General features: G+C 40.1%; 5 protein-coding genes and 1 non-coding gene across 8 annotated transcripts; 3 read left to right on the forward strand and 3 right to left on the reverse strand.

Annotated features, from left to right (window-relative positions):
- Positions 1 to 131: 131 nt before the first annotated feature.
- LOC18994713 (protein CELLULOSE SYNTHASE INTERACTIVE 3) lies at positions 132 to 4,076 on the reverse strand. 2 transcript variants are annotated; one of them, XM_024152052.1, is made up of 4 exons: positions 3,657 to 4,076; positions 2,289 to 2,390; positions 2,139 to 2,201; positions 132 to 2,038 (listed from the first exon to the last, which is right to left on the reverse strand). In XM_024152052.1, exon 4 carries the CDS (start codon positions 1,965 to 1,967, stop codon positions 246 to 248), a length of 1,722 nt encoding a protein of 573 aa, XP_024007820.1. In that variant the 5' UTR covers positions 1,968 to 2,038; positions 2,139 to 2,201; positions 2,289 to 2,390; positions 3,657 to 4,076; the 3' UTR covers positions 132 to 245. The 2 variants fall into 2 exon arrangements, with proteins under 2 accessions (XP_024007820.1, XP_024007821.1); XM_024152053.1 differs by lacking the exon at positions 3,657 to 4,076 and adding an exon at positions 3,543 to 3,650.
- A 1,280-nt stretch (positions 4,077 to 5,356) lies between these two features.
- LOC18994714 lies at positions 5,357 to 5,936 on the forward strand. The gene has a single exon (XM_006418401.2). The coding sequence runs from the start codon at positions 5,407 to 5,409 to the stop codon at positions 5,857 to 5,859; it is 453 nt and encodes a 150-aa protein (XP_006418464.1). The 5' UTR covers positions 5,357 to 5,406; the 3' UTR covers positions 5,860 to 5,936.
- LOC18994715 (ribosomal RNA small subunit methyltransferase, chloroplastic) lies at positions 5,929 to 8,320 on the reverse strand. The gene is made up of 10 exons (XM_006418402.2): positions 8,047 to 8,320; positions 7,729 to 7,878; positions 7,591 to 7,647; positions 7,394 to 7,492; positions 7,180 to 7,275; positions 7,002 to 7,086; positions 6,839 to 6,891; positions 6,655 to 6,738; positions 6,472 to 6,582; positions 5,929 to 6,295 (listed from the first exon to the last, which is right to left on the reverse strand). Exons 1-10 carry the CDS (start codon positions 8,278 to 8,280, stop codon positions 6,230 to 6,232), a joined length of 1,035 nt encoding a protein of 344 aa, XP_006418465.1. The 5' UTR covers positions 8,281 to 8,320; the 3' UTR covers positions 5,929 to 6,229.
- Positions 8,301 to 11,045, reverse strand: LOC18994716 (flap endonuclease GEN-like 1). 2 transcript variants are annotated; one of them, XM_024152958.1, is made up of 9 exons: positions 10,767 to 11,045; positions 10,398 to 10,574; positions 10,152 to 10,322; positions 9,885 to 10,066; positions 9,442 to 9,803; positions 8,887 to 9,359; positions 8,616 to 8,812; positions 8,459 to 8,482; positions 8,301 to 8,376 (listed from the first exon to the last, which is right to left on the reverse strand). In XM_024152958.1, the coding sequence occupies exons 1-9, from the start codon at positions 10,959 to 10,961 to the stop codon at positions 8,355 to 8,357; spliced, it is 1,803 nt and encodes a 600-aa protein (XP_024008726.1). In that variant the 5' UTR covers positions 10,962 to 11,045; the 3' UTR covers positions 8,301 to 8,354. The 2 variants fall into 2 exon arrangements, with proteins under 2 accessions (XP_024008726.1, XP_006418466.1); XM_006418403.2 differs by lacking the exons at positions 8,301 to 8,376; positions 8,459 to 8,482 and having other exon boundaries at positions 8,488 to 8,812.
- Positions 8,423 to 8,495, forward strand: TRNAV-UAC. The gene has a single exon. It is a non-coding gene; the product is annotated as a tRNA-Val (tRNA).
- Positions 11,046 to 13,042: 1,997 nt separating the features above from the next.
- LOC18994717 (subtilisin-like protease SBT1.1) lies at positions 13,043 to 15,674 on the forward strand. Its single transcript, XM_006418404.2, has 2 exons — positions 13,043 to 13,696; positions 13,811 to 15,674. Exons 1-2 carry the CDS (start codon positions 13,062 to 13,064, stop codon positions 15,474 to 15,476), a joined length of 2,301 nt encoding a protein of 766 aa, XP_006418467.1. The 5' UTR covers positions 13,043 to 13,061; the 3' UTR covers positions 15,477 to 15,674.
- The last annotated feature ends 165 nt before the right edge of the window (positions 15,675 to 15,839 follow it).

A 15,839-nucleotide genomic window follows, 5' to 3' on the forward strand; every position in this document is an offset into this window, starting at 1 on the left:
ATCTCTCTAATCCATCTCGATCACAAAAATCGAATAGGCTGAACAGAGTTTTTTTATCAAATATATTAGTGTTAAAGAAATAAATAAACAAATTGGGCTTTCTTATGCTAAAACGCCCAATATTTATCAGCTTAAGAGAAACTATCCAATGGGCTTTCTGATAAAGTTTAAAGACCATTCTTATACATTACATCAGATAAGTAACGACTTGGATAATAGTAATTAGGTACTATCTTCTTCATCGTTTACCGATGGAAGAAGCTTCTCAGTTTTCCTCTTTCAAGCTTCTCGAGAAGCTTGTCGGCGCCGATTACTTCCATTTCCGACAGTTTCTTCAGATACCCAATTGCTCCGTACGAAACCATCACTTTCTTACTCTTCTCGCTCCCCGACAATCCCAAAAGCCCCGCCACGGCGTACTTCTTCGCCGTGTTTCCAGGGTTCGAATCAAGCAATGTCACTAGGTTCGTCACGCTCTTCCCGTCTTCCCTTAATTCCCGCCGAATTTTCCCCTCCGTCACTAGTCCGGCGATCGCTTGAGCTGCCGCTTCTCGACATCCGTTGGATTTCGATTCCAGAAGCTTCACGATCACCGGAACGCACCCGGATTCTCCCACTAGCCTCTTCGTCTCCGGCGAGCATGCGAAACGGCAAATCGCCGATGCTGCTGCTTCTTGCGCGCCTAAAGATCCTGACTTGAGCACCTGGGCTAATCGTGGAAGCAAATTGAGAGCGACCCATATCTCTGGATTCACCGACGGAATTAGATTTCTCAGCGCCGTTACCGCCGGTTCTTGCGGCAACGGACCGTCGAGATAAGCCAAGAGACTCGGGACTCCGCCTTCTGAAACAATGGCTTCGCGTAGAGCTTCGCTCGCTGCAGTGAGATTCTGCAAACACTCGGCCATGTGTTCTCTTGATCCTAACAATATCCCGTGGTTCAGAATATCGATCGAGGCTCTAACCATTCCTTCTTCCGCAAGTAACTGTCTCAGCTCTGAAACTGCTGAAATGTTCTTCAGAGCAGCTGCAGACGCAGCTTGTGACACAGAATCCCCTGTTTTACAGAGATGGATAAGCGGCGTGATTCCGCCCTGTCCTGCGATTTCCCGTGCGTTTTCCTCTGTCATCGACAGTCTCTGGACCGCAATCGCAGCTTTTTCTTTGCTTTCCAGACTCCCTGATTCGATTAGCCTCACTAGAGGAGGCAACACACCTTCGGAGATAAGCCATTCGTCGCAGTGTCCTGATTCTGCTATTATACTGACAAGATTCACTGCTTTTTCTCTGATTCTCGTCGAAGAAGTTGCTGTTAACAGTTGAACTAAAGCTGCTACGTTGGCTCTTCCGATCAAAGGCATAACCATCTCTTCATCCTCTTGCATTGCACGAAGGAGGTTTTCGAGAGCACTGTGTTTTGATTCCAAGTGACCGATCTGAAGCCTCGCAAGAATTTCTTTTAGACTGGAAATTTTGGGTGTTTCCAACGAACTTGAGATATATAGAGGTAATGTAGCCTCGCCGAGAACGCCGGTCTTGATCAAAACCATACAGTCTCTAAGATTCAAATCCAGTTTTCCGGATAAAGCATCGAGATTGCTCTGCATACGCAGCTTCCCTTCGTACTTGTCAGTTGAACACAACTCTGCAAGCTCTTTCACTTCATTAAGCGTCTTAGCCACAGATTGTAACTGCTCGTTGCAGAGCTTGTTCTTGGAAAAACAAGGGTGGCTTGAGAGGTCAGATAAACAACCTGGGATCTGATCAATCTTTGAGATTATCGTCTTCCATCGTCCTGTAAAATTCTTAACCGTTTTGGCCTTGCTGAGGACGGATGGTATTAGCGACTGGACTCGCGATAGCCATTCTTCTGCTGATTGTTTATCCATTACCATCTGGTTACCTTGCTGCTCTTCTGCCATGGCTCCAAACTTTCCCATGGTTCCCAATTCTGCCATTGTTCCCATCACAGCTTCTTAGGCTATTTGAACATTCATTCTCTCCGCTCGATCTGTGTTTGATTAAGTGCTAATGGAACCTGAAGAGGAAACACAAAATAAATAAAAAAAACTTTACAACCTTATACATGTCTGAGCCATGTTTTTCCTCGTTTATGGAGAAAAAAAGGACAACTTTACCTCATCTGAAATTGAACTGCAGCCATATATTCAGATCGATCAGTGATCATTGATCGAGTCCAACTGCAATTGGAAGATGAAGAGAAAAATCAAAACTTTGATTAATACAATGTTCAGTGAGAGAAACATAAAGAAAAGCCAAAAGCTTACACTGTCTCCTTATTCCTTTAACTTCACTTGTAGAAAATGATCCAATTTTCCCCAGTTCTCTGAGTTCCTCACTGACAAATTTCAGATCACGAATCTGAATTACTGCAATTGGAGATTAAGAAAGATCAAAACTTATGGAACACAGGAAAGAAGACAAAAAATATTAGTTTACATGAAAACAACATCTAACTGATACACACAAGCCACTGCTTAAGAAAAGAAAGAAGTTTCCCCACGACATATCATTTCGAGTGGTTTCTAGATGCGTATTCATTAAATGCTTCTCCCTAATATATCAATATGAAAAACACATTACAAACTCATTCACAGTCATGAAACATAGACTCATTCTTTATGAACCATCATTGTCAATGCAAAACTTTTCAATACTCGCAACGGTTAGTTTTGTGATTGGAGAAAATTTCCTTAAAAAGAGGAAGCATAAGCTGCAATTTTTGTGATCAGAGTGATTCAAGGTTGTTGATAGTAACAGAAAGGAAAAATGTGGCTGAGGATCAAAGTTAACTTGCAGACTTTTCTCTAAAGAGAAGTCAATGGGAAGTCTCTGTCTTTCTATTCAGTGGACACAACTTGTAACTTGTAAGCACCAATGTAGGGAAGTTAGAGACTGAGATCTAAGGCAAAAATTAAGAAGTAATCTTTAAGGATGATCTAAAGGAAGATTTTGTAACTGTGAAAGTTATGCAGCCAGCCAAAACTTGATTTGTGAAATTTAGAGAGATTCTGTAAGTATACAAGTAGAAGTTAAGCAGAATTTATAGATTTATGCAATATGATCTTTGAGCGAGTCACTGAGAAAAAACACAAAAATAAACTTGTGATTATGAATCTAATATAAAAGAGAAGACCAGAATGAGATATAGGGGAAATTTGATCTTCTGAGTTGGAAAAAAGAATCACAGAAAACAGAGGGGAAATCACAAACTTGTTTCTATCGACGATGAAGCAATTAACAACCAGTTATAAGTTTAAGATCACAACTTTAGCTTTTTTTTCCCATGTGAATGCAAACATCAATCGCAAAGAACAAACCTTTACGATTCAGAATCTTAAAAAAATTCTCATCTTTTGTACGAAAATCAAAAAGACACAAAAAAAATTAAAGCTATTCAAGCTTTTTCTTATACCCAGAAAGCAGAAGAAAAAAGCTGAAGAATGAGAAGTAGACAGCAGAATCAATCAAAAATTACAACTTTTTCTATGATTTGAATCAGAATGAAGTAGAAAAATTACCGTGAGATTTAAATTAATAAACCTTCAATGATAAAGCATTTATGCCAGACGACATTACAAAAAAGTTAAGACATGAGAACATAATATGGATGAATAATCCCAAGACTCACTTACCCATACACCATTTTTTGTAGTGTAATGCAGAAACTAAAGGGAGCTGTTGAAATCTTGCAAGAATACAAAGAAATATTTAGACAAACTGCTGACTTCTCTTCCTCAAACTCCAAACGATAAAAAACAAACACCTGCTCCTCTTCCTTTGTTATTTTTCTCTCTTGCTCAGATTAAATTATTTGAAAAAATTCAAATCACATCAGGATCTAGAGAGAGAGAGAAATAAAGAGAGATAAAAGGGACATATGTAGTTAGCAGCACAGAGTACAAACTAAAGACAACTTCGATCAAATCTGATTCTATAATATATTTTTAAAGATACGTATTTCTTTATTTAGCTTACTACTTTCTTGAAACAGTTGACAAATAATATAAAATTATGAAAACAAAAAAAAATAAAAAGCTACAGTATCACAGAGATTCCCCTCCCAAGAAAAGCCCTACGAGTTTCTCTCCTACGCCCTTAATTTAAAAGCAGTAGCTTTCCGACGGCTGTGATTCATCTTAGCAAATTCGATCTGACCGTTAGATTTCGTTCTGTTTTATAACGTTACTACACACAGTTGACGTGTCTTATTGTAGGACCATCCGATCTGGTAAAAGCTCAAGTCACAGCAGTTTTACCGGCTACTATGCCACGTGTCGTGGATAATTTGAATATAAGAACTGTCAATTACAATAATGTGCTTCTACTTTACTGATTTTACAAAACTACCAGACTTAGCATGTGTGAGTCGCGTGAGCTATGGCTTATGGCCCACTTAATTACGTCCAGTTGATCTATTTAATTTAAGAAATACATTAATTGAATTACGTTGCAATTTTTGGCTGGCATACAAACATAACAATTAAATTATTTGAAAATGTTGCTTCACGTGACAATGATTCGTTATTCTCGTCGTATTATTGACCAAATTTTTTTAAAAAAACTGTGATTAGTAAATTACATTAAATTAATGGTATGTTAATAACCAGGATATTATGTGTATTCAGAATTATATTGGTAGATAAACTCTTGGATCGCAAAAACAGGACTAGGTTTTGTGGATAAGAAGGGAATGCATTATATGCTCTTTGATTTATATGTTATTGGAACATTAATTTTAATTTAATTTGGCCATGTGTCTGTCTTTTCACAACTCATCATTATTTTGAGATCATTAAATGCAAAATATACTCTCTCTTTCTTTACTCTCACACACAGTCACACACAAACACAAATGACACTTCATCTATTATAATGGAGTGATTGGTTTGGACTGTAGAAAATGATTAACTATTTAACCAAAAAAAAATATTACACTTTTTAAACATGTTTAGTTTTGTTTTATTTTTCTTAAAGCAATTATTTAAGAGTTTTAGAGGTTGTAGGTTTTTTCTCACATCATTTTTTGAAAAGATACAGCAAAAAAACCCTACAAATAATCATCCAGGTTTGTACAACCATGGATTGGTAAATTGGGTTTGAAATAGTATAAGTGGGTTTGTGCGTCTTGAATTGAAAAACAAATCGAAGACCCTCTTTATTTATTTTATTTTAAAAAAAAACAAAAATGACAAACCTAGCGAGTAGTCTTACTGAGGCATTATAGCCCATTTCCAATAGAAGGCCCAAAACTGAAAGTAGTATACACAGATATCGTCTATATATATGTCATCAGTCTCTTCCTCGGACCAAACTTGGCTACTCGTTGCGACTGTAATATCGTCGTACAGAATCTAAAACACAAAATATCTGGAGAGAGAGATCATGGGAAATACAGAGCAATTAGCTGAGCTGATATCATCGCTGGAGAAAGCAACTCTCATGGCGCAGCAAATCGGAACCGCCATGGAACAAAACCAGCTCCTCCAAATCTCCTCCTCTCTCCGCATAGCCAACCACCGCCTCTCCGCTTTCCTATCCACCATTCCATCGGCGGAAGCGGAGAATAGTCTCTCCTCCGTCGAGCCGATGCAATTAGGGGAGGAAGAAGAGAACGGCGAGGCTGAGGAGAGAGATTCGGCGGTGGAGAAGGTTGAGGAGAAGATGAGAGAGTGTTTCATCAGGAACAAGAGAGCCAAACGGCCACTGTCACCGTCGTCGGCCGTGGTGGAGACTTCGACGACGGAAGCGAGGAGTGGCCATGAGTACGGGTTTGATTTCGACCCACATGCCTCCAAGTTGAGAGCTTTGGATCTTATCTACCAATTTCATGGATGATGATGATCTCACTGTAAATTGTAGACTTAATTCTCCGGTGAAGGTTAAATTTTTCTGATTGTAAAAAGACATTTGTCGTTTTTGGGATTACAAATCTAACACTTTGCATTACAAAGAATCAAAGATTATCAAAGACATAATTCTACAAGAACAAGATTGGGTATGTACTCTACTTGCTTCCTGTTTCCTGATTATATGGAGACTGCTCACATTCTTCTTTCTGGAGTATATAGTGTCATCTGCATCGACAGCTTAATCTGCATCGAGTGGCAGCCTCCTCATGCTGTTTTGATTTCAAGTGACTTTGTGGAAAGCTGACAAAACATGTATACTTTATATATATATATATATATAGTCCTTCTCGTTGGTCCTATTCTCTGGCGATTACATTATGCAGCTTGACAAAGTCACCCAGGGTTAGCTCTTCAGGCCTTGACTACGACATCGTAGGACAAAAAAAAAAGATAGTTATGAGTCAAGGTTTTGAGTATCAATTGACTAATAATTTCCAAACATAGAGACAACTTCCCTAACAAGCTCATTTTAAGAAGATATGAGATTCGTGCAAACCGCACCCTAAGACCCTTATAAGTCATCAAAGAGATTACTCACAGTGACTGGAAGACCTGCAACTCCAAGAGCTTTTTCGATCTCAGGAGATGATGATATGTGCTGGAGAGACTTTCGTAACATTTTTCTCTTCCCATTGAACGCAGAATTCACCTGTTGTGGGATGGATTCAGATGTTTTGTTGTTAAAAGTCTAAAGAAGCAGGCTGAAGAGAGTTTTAGCTACCAAAGAGAAGAAACTTTTGGTGGACGAAACATCGGGATAGTCCCTCGGATGCTTCAGTTTGAATGTTACAACAGCAGCGTCAACCTGCAAGGAGCACAAGACGATGAGTGGCCATATATGTATTTGGTAGCGATTAATTTTTCTTGTGATGCAGAAGTTTAGAGAATCAAAACTGTTAATATACCTTGGGCTGAGGGAAGAAGTTTTCCCTAGGAACTCTGAAATTGTACTCCGGTTCTTGAAACAAAGGAAAGTTGCACAGAGATTCAGCAAAAGAACCACATTAGCAATCACAAGATTTGCAAACAGATGAAGAGTTAAAAAAATGGCGATAATGGAACAAGTACCTGAATAGAAGTTGACCAAAATGTTGATGGGTCGGTATTCAGATGTTCGTAGTGCTGGCTCAACCAAGCGCAAAGCTGCCTCATCCTAAGATTTAGCATAAATAAAATTGTCACACTTGATGTACATATAGTATTTGAGATGATCCTTTGAACACGAGGAGAGCAAATTTTGCTTTACCTGGAGTAAGAGCACAACGTGTGAGAAGATGTCACCCATAGGAAGTAGAAGCTTGACAACATCAGTACTTATATTAAAAGGTAAGTTGGAAACAACCTGCATTAATAATATATACAAATACCATTGAGTAAACAAAACAATCAACGTTAAGATATATGTGGTTCGGGGTGCTGAGTTAGAGCCAAGTGACCCAAAAGAAGAAACGTGTTGTGACCTTTGCCAGAGCAAAATCTGGATCTGATAACCTTCTACTCTCTAAAATGGAGAGCATGTGAGAACGGATGTGACACTTGACAAAATCCTCTTGCAAAACCTGCAAATGTTCACATCTGATCAGGAAATCACTCTAACAATCCTTTTCAGAAAAACCACAAAGCATCAGGGAGAGAAACCACACAAGTTGTTGGGTACCTTGAACTTGTCGGAACCTGCGAATCTTTCTCTCACCAAATCCACCATATGAGGATCCTAAAGATTTGGTTGCAAAAAAATCAGTATCAACATTTCGAGCTGCAAAATAAACAAGCAGTCAATGAATGGCGTGAGAACCTTGTCGATGGCAAGAACTGTAGCACCTAAATTGAGAAGAACATTGGTCAAAGAGCCAGTCCCAGGACCAATCTCTAACACGAAGTCTCCTTCTTTCACATTAGCCGCAGCCGCTAGCTGATCGTTGATATCCGAATTCAGCATGTAATGCTGTGACATGACACAAACAAGGTTTCAATCATTCTACTTAGCTAAAAAAAACATGGGCACACATGGTGTTCGATCATTTGTCTCAATTAAGTTAAACTGTACAAAGCGCAGGAACCTCAAAGAGAAATGTATGTGTCTATGAGTGCTGCGGAGAAAGAGAGAGAGAACCTGTCCAAGTGATTTTCTGGGAAACCGGCCTCGTGAATTGAGAGATTTGAGGGTTGCGTGGTAGTCATCTGGGCTCTTGGCACAGGACACCTTCGTCAGGAAGATATTTGAGCTCCGCCGTGAGAAAGAGGCCGAGATTAAAAACAGTGAGGGAGAATTGTTTATACATGACGGAAACGGTCGAGTCGGCGAGAGAGATTTGGAATTGATGGTTGATGTTATTACCACACTCATCCTTTTTGCTCCCGATAAGACCAAACCTTCTGCTCTCTGTTTGTTTCTTGTTCAAAAGCGCCGTTTTTCCCCCATTACGTTAACGAGCTTATTGTTCTGCGAAAACATTCTAAGTAAAACTATTGATACTCTAAGTTCATAAGGTGCTGTGGTGTAGTGGTTATCACGTTTGCCTTACACGCAAAAGGTCTCCAGTTCGATCCTGGGCAGCACCATTTTTTTTATTTTATAAACCGTTAATAAAAAGATCAGTAAGTCACAGATGGAGAAAAGATCGAAAAGATAGTTTCCAATCAAGAATGTTCTATCCAAACAAAAGACGACGCCTTACAGACTTTGAAAAGCTACTACTAGTAGAAGTTGCTTGTCTCTTCTTTTCAGCAGAGATAGAAGCTATTTGAGTTCCCCCAGTGTCTACTGCTGTTTTCGTTGAACGGTAGAAATCGGTAATACTTCTTTGTACACCCATTGTTGTTGTTCTTGATGATGATGCTTCTTTAGAAACATTCTTATTTTTCGACTCTCGCATTTTCTGACATTTTAACAAAAAAAATTAACCAACAGTTTCAAAAGGGAAACAAAAAGGACAAAACCCATATACCTTACCTTCTCTTGCAGGAAGTGCTCTGTCTCATCAGGAAAAGCAGACTGAACAAGTCCTATGCATTCATCAGTTAGCAAGAAGCAGTCACCATTATCATCTTGCACTTGTGGTTCATTTAACCCATCTAAGGGATCAACAGACTCCTCGTCTTCGACTAGCTCGTCTTCCCATACAACAATCGATTTTTCTGCCTCTCCCTGAGTAAAACCACTTGTAGATATGGGTTTTCTCCATCTTACCACAAAGGACTGATGCCCATATCTAGTATTTATGCACTTGATTGAGTGAAATTCGTATTGTTCATATAACAATGGATTTCCCGCGTTGTTTTCTGCCCTCTCTCTTAGATATATGGTCGACAACATCGGAAGCAACATTTTCCTAACATAAGACGGATCCCAATGCAGTTTGAAAACCATGAAATCCACTAGCATTTCGGTATCAGGAGTTCCCCAAGACATTGAAAATCCCTCTTCTGCTTCAGGGGTACATAAAGATTAGGATTCAGAACAAGAATCATATAATGCAGACATGAAAGTTGTTTTGTCATTTCATACCTGTGAAGCTATCGGATAGATACAGTTCAATAATCTTTCTGTTTGGGAATTCTGGCCCTCGAGTAATTTTATCGCAGACTTTAATCCACCAATTCTCGGTTTTCTTCTGTTCCTTCAAATCTCGATCCTTGGAACAAAAAGAGCACTCACATCTAAACTCTAATGGTTTCATAATGCAACCACTATCGATACTGCAATGCTCACAAGAGGATTTGAAATGAGTTCTCTTGCTGCCCGGGTGTCCACAACGAGAACAATGAGGAAATCTTCTTTTCATCTCGGAGCAGGATTCTTCACCATCATTCAATGATTTGATTCCATCATTGAATGCAGGTTTCATCCCTTTTCCAATGTCATGTAGGCTACATGAAATAATATCTCAACACGTTCAAGAAATGACCAGTCACAAAGAAAAGTAGAGATAATAAGCTTATGGTATATACCTTTCGAGTATCTCGTCTTCGGAGAACACACGGACAATACGAAGTGCTTTATCCACACCAATCCCAAGAACACCACCTGAATCATAGTCATTTCCAACCAATAGAGACATGGCTAGCAAGTGTTTCCGCTTCAGACCAAGGCCAGCTTCAATATCTGAAATATGGTAGCACTCAAATGGCTCCTACACACAATGAGATATCATCGGTAAACCAAAAAAGGCGATTAGCGGGTCAGAATAATATTGAGTAACGGAAGAGAAGACCTACTCTTGAATTAGGCTTAATGCCTTTGATGACACACTTAGCACCAAATAGGAAAGCATCACTATCAGGAGTAATGCAAGCATCCACATAACCTTGACTATTCAGTTGTGCACAGAGAGCTTCAGCCTCACCTTTTGCTTTCACAACCGGGATACCGAGCAATTCGAGCAGCTCCTACAGAGTTTGAAAAAAAAAAAAGAAACACATAAGAAGATAAGCAAAATTAGCATCTAAAGCTTCAAGACTTACCACGCATTCCCTAACCCATTCACAAAACAGCTTGTTTCTCTCAACCGAGACACCTTCTTTGATTGCAGGCAGACTCGAAGTATCAATTCCAGAAGATTGGAAAAACCGGGAGATTCTCGCCTGAGATTTCAAGGGTGAAGGTGTTCCATCAACCACAAAAACGGGATACGCTCCAAACTGCAAAACCCTAAACCGTATTATGATTGTTTCGACAGAAAAAAAAAACCAAAAGATATGCGAAACCGAAAATTCGAAAAAACCCATACTCCCATAAAGAGACAAGGAAGGCAAAAAGACTAGGAAACGATTCAATTGAAGTTTAACAAGGAGGACAAGAGAGGTAACAATTCAAGGACAAAAAATGGGAACCTTGGCGAAGAGGTTGATTGTTCGGAAGAAAGTGAGTCTGAGGTGAGGTTTAAGGACAAAACCCTTAACGGCAGTCTCATGCTGAACGATCCAAGAGGAAAGATCAACAGCAACACGTTTATCTCTGAGATAATGAAACCCTTGTTGTCGAGCATAAGGTTTCAGCAAATCCCAGAACTTCCCTCCCACACCCATTCAATTCCCGTAATTAATAAGCGGAAGACGACACTGTACAGACGAAACCACAAAGCGGGAAGAAGAAGAAGAAGAAGGACAAGGAGAAAGGGGAAGGGCAATGGCAATTTCTTAATTTCATATCGTTTTATGGAGTGGATTCGCTTGCACCTATATAAAGGAAGGACTCATCACCCGCCACGGTCATGGGCTCATCCCAATTGGGCTTAAAATATGGAGAATATGTAGCCCATTTAGCTTCATAAAATATAAGAAAAGGATGAATATCTGTGCCCACCGTGGGGAACCCATGACCACAAGAATAAAAGCTTTACCATCTGAGCTAATCGAGCTTTGTTTATAAAAGTCTAACTTCTATATATCTATATTTACAGAATATACATTTCATGTCTTGTATGTTCTTTTTTTTGGCATCTTCATGTCTTGTATGTTTATGTTGTTGTTTTTATGTAATTTGAAATTCATATTAATAATTAAAGATGGTTGTTAAAAAAAAAAAAGATCATTTCATGTCTTGTAAAAAATATGAAAAGCATAATCCAAAAAAAAAAGAAAATTGATATATTAATTATCCAAATGTACAGTATAGACCTTGGTGGACGTACATCAAGGTCTGGTCAAGAGCCAATACGAATATAAACAAGTTATTTGGTGTGTCATATATCATTATTTATATATCATATACGAATATAAAAATAATGTATCCTTTCTTTAATGTATTGAATTTAATGGGAAGATACGATCGAGGAATATCTATGACGTTTATAAGAGTGTAGAAACTACTAAAGAAACAACGTTAGTCGTGGCTTACGTGTTCCAACTTGGCTTCAAAGCTAAGACAAGAGGGATTCTCTAAGAGAGAGAGAGGGTGAGTAAAATGGGAACAAGGCAACAAGCAATGTTTAGAATCATAAAACTTATAAAGATGAGTAATATTAAGTCACGCCCCAATTATTATCGAACTGTCCCTCATTTAATGTCACCTACCGGCGGTGGTGGAAGCTGCATCCCCACGTCCTATTTCAAATATCAAAACCACTACCCGTTTTCTTTTCTTCTCTATTTATATATATGTTTACAACCTAAATTCGAAAACAGCTGATAGTTTATTTCATGTTATTTGGATTTACGTTACACGAATTATATTCTTCTACTTGTATTAAGCAAATATTATAAGAATTTCGACTTGTCATACGATATTATTATTATCATTATTAGACAACAATTTCTGGTTATACTAGCTATGTATTTATCCATCCGAGATAAGTAGTGGAACTGTGTTTCGTAAAGCAAATGACTTAGTGGAATCATCACACTGTGGCATTAGGAATCACGATTACGCGATGGGTCTACTAACTTTGAAGACTTGTTTTTCTTTTTAAGAGTATAAGTCATTCCATCGACTGTTCTATTTAACCGTTCAAATTTACTAAAATTTGGATTGCTCAAGCTGTAAAATCGTAGATCATAAAATCTGAGAAACTTTGTGTTATGGGATTCAATTTTTAATTAAATGAGTATATATCTCAACCTAATTATGATATTTTATCTTTCAGCATTTCTTTTATCTTTTCATCGATTTTGCACAATTGAAAAATGACTGAACATAACTCACAATTCTGCACACACAAAAAAAAAAAAAAAACATAATGATGTGTGAAAAGATGTGGAATCAACCAAGTATTTTACGGATTACGCATCGAAGGCAGCTAAACTTATTCCTCACGCTCCATCCTGTTAGGCAAATATTTTATTACTGTGTGATCCCAAGTCTTGGAAAGTGATATTAATCAAAACTTGTAGTATTTGTTTGCTTTTATTGGTAAATTATAAATGAACCCACGACTCGTAAAGCAACATTAAGTAACAGACGGACACGCACAAAAACCACAAATAGCGACAGTTACATATAAACATCACGTATTTCATTTTACCTTTTTTTTTTAATTTTTTTATTTATTTTAATATAATGCTCTTCGAGTCACATTTTTCTCAGCTCACAGCTCACAGTATTCACACGTCACACATATCCTTATGTGTTATATACACATAGAGACGTCGAGTCGTTAAGAATCATAGATAGATACATCAAATTCTTTAATGCCCTTGTATCCTTTTAACGACAACAGTCCCATGATGTTCATCAGATCATTGGTCTTTTTCCTCTTCTTTTTAATCTTATTCACATCAAATGCTTCATCCCTTAAAAAAACATACGTGATCCACACTGTCAAAACCAATACAAAACAGATCGTAACTTCACTTTTGAATTCATTCCAAACAGAGAATCTTGGCGACGATGATTTTTCTCTCCCCGAGGTTCACTATATATACGAAAATGCCATGTCCGGTTTCTCGGCGACTCTGACCGACGACCAGCTCGAGAGAGTGAAGAGCACAGAAGGGTTTATATCGGCGTATCCAGACGAGCTCTTATCTCTACACACAACACACTCTCATGAATTTCTTGGACTCGAGTATGGGATCGGACTTTGGAACGAGACGAGTGTAGCTTCGGACGTTATAATTGGCCTAGTGGACACAGGAATATCGCCGGAGCATGTGAGCTTCCGAGACACGCACATGCCTCCGGTCCCGTCAAGATGGAGAGGCTCGTGCGATGAAGGCACAAACTTCTCTTCTTCGTCGTGTAACAAGAAGATTATTGGAGCTGCCGCGTATTACAAAGGCTACGAATCCATCGTAGGAAAAATCAACGAAACCACTGATTTCAGGTTAGATGGTTGAAAGAAATTTTGATTATTACATATTATGACTCCTGTTAATTTCGAGAACATGCATAAAATATCTTCATGTATTTGATTCCCAACGTATATATATTAACAAAGGTCGGCACGAGACGCACAAGGACACGGGACGCATACAGCATCGACGGCAGCGGGAGGCATGGTCCGGAAAGCAAGTTTTTACGGGCAAGCGAGAGGCGCATTCGCATCCGGGATGAGGTTTAGTTCGAGGATCGCTGCTTACAAAGCTTGTTGGACCTTAGGATGCGCCAACACCGATGTATTGGCAGCCGTGGACCGAGCCATCCGAGACGGTGTGGATGTGATCTCTCTCTCGCTTGGTGGTTCTTCTCGCCCCTTTTACGTCGACCCGGTCGCCATCGCTGGGTTTGGAGCGATGCAGAAGAACATTTTCGTCTCTTGCTCCGCGGGTAACTCGGGTCCTTCTAGATCCACATTGAGTAATGGAGCTCCCTGGGTGATGACCGTTGCTGCTAGTTACACCGACAGGACGTTCCCGGCGATCGTCCGGATCGGCACCGGTAAAAGGTTGGTTGGATCGTCCTTGCACAAAGGGAAAACCCTCAAGAACCTGTCTCTAGTGTTCAACACAACGGCCGGATCACCAGGAGGCGGAGCCGCGTTCTGCGTTGGGAACTCGCTCAAGAGAGAACTCGTCGAGGGTAAGATCGTCATTTGCTTGAGAGGAGCCGGCGGCAGAACGGCCAAGGGAGAAGAGGTCAAACGGAACGGCGGAGTTGCGATGCTTCTTGTGAGCAGAGAGACCGAAGGAGAGGAGCTTCTAGCTGATCCTCACGTTTTACCGGCGGTTTCCATCGGCTTTTCCGACGGAAAAATCTTGCTCCAGTATCTCGCCGGTGGACCCAACGCCACCGTCGCATCTATTCGATTCAGAGGAACCACTTACGGTGCAACCGCCCCGATCGTCGCCGCGTTCTCATCCAGGGGACCTAGCGTCGCCGGACCGGAAATCGTTAAACCGGACATTACGGCTCCCGGATTGAACATCCTAGCCGGTTGGTCGCCGTTCTCGAGCCCTAGCCTCCTCAGCTCCGACCCGAGACGCGTCAAATTCAATATTCTCTCTGGGACATCCATGGCTTGTCCGCACGTCAGCGGGATCGCCGCTCTGATCAAATCCGTTCACGCTGATTGGTCACCGGCGATGATCAGATCGGCGCTCATGACGACAGCGAGTACCAGCGACAACAGGAACCAGCCGATCGGAGATATGGGCGCGAGAGACAGATCGGCGGCTACAGCGTTTGAGTTTGGAGCGGGACACGTGGATCCAACGCGAGCGGCAGATCCGGGGCTGGTATACGACCTGTCAACCGTCGATTACCTTAACTACTTGTGCAACTTAAATTACACGAGAGAGAGAATACTCTTGTTCTCCGGCACCGATTACACGTGTCCAGCTGCAACTAGTCCCGGTGATTTGAACTACCCGTCGTTCGCGGTGAACGTCGTGAAAGGCGCGAGGTTGAGATATAAGAGGACTGTGACGAACGTTGGGTCACGGGCTTGTGAGTATATCGCTCACATTGAGGAACCAAAAGGTGTCAAGGTGAGGGTGGAGCCCAAAGTTCTAAAGTTCGACAAGGTTCGGGAGAAGTTGAGTTATACGGTGTCGTTTGTTGCAGAAGCTTCCACAAATTCATCTTCTACTTCCTCCTTTGGAGCTTTGGTTTGGATATGTGACCAGTATAAGGTCAGAAGCCCAATCGCGTTGACCTGGGTCTAGTGAACTTTCGCCCCCATATATTTACTATACCAAAGAAACATACAAATTATATGAAACTCTTTCTCTGATTTCTAGAAACTTGATGAACAAAAGCTTACCGTGACTTTGTAAGATTTCGAAAACAAATAAATGTCAATACACAGTATGTGTGAAATGTGAATTTGTTCGAATTAACTTTGAATGCAGACATCTATATCTTCTTGTATAAATGCATACATAAATTGGCACTTCAATTTGGAAACGTAGAATATATTTTGTCGGAAGAATTTTGTCGAATGGTATAATTTCAGGATGTGATCAGATGGGAAAAAAAAAATCTAACTATATATAGACGACACTGGGGTCTCAAGAAACACACATAGA

Source organism: Eutrema salsugineum, unplaced genomic scaffold (assembly GCF_000478725.1).
Source record: "Eutrema salsugineum unplaced genomic scaffold, Eutsalg1_0 scaffold_5, whole genome shotgun sequence".
Classification (NCBI taxonomy): Eukaryota; Viridiplantae; Streptophyta; class Magnoliopsida; order Brassicales; family Brassicaceae; genus Eutrema; species Eutrema salsugineum.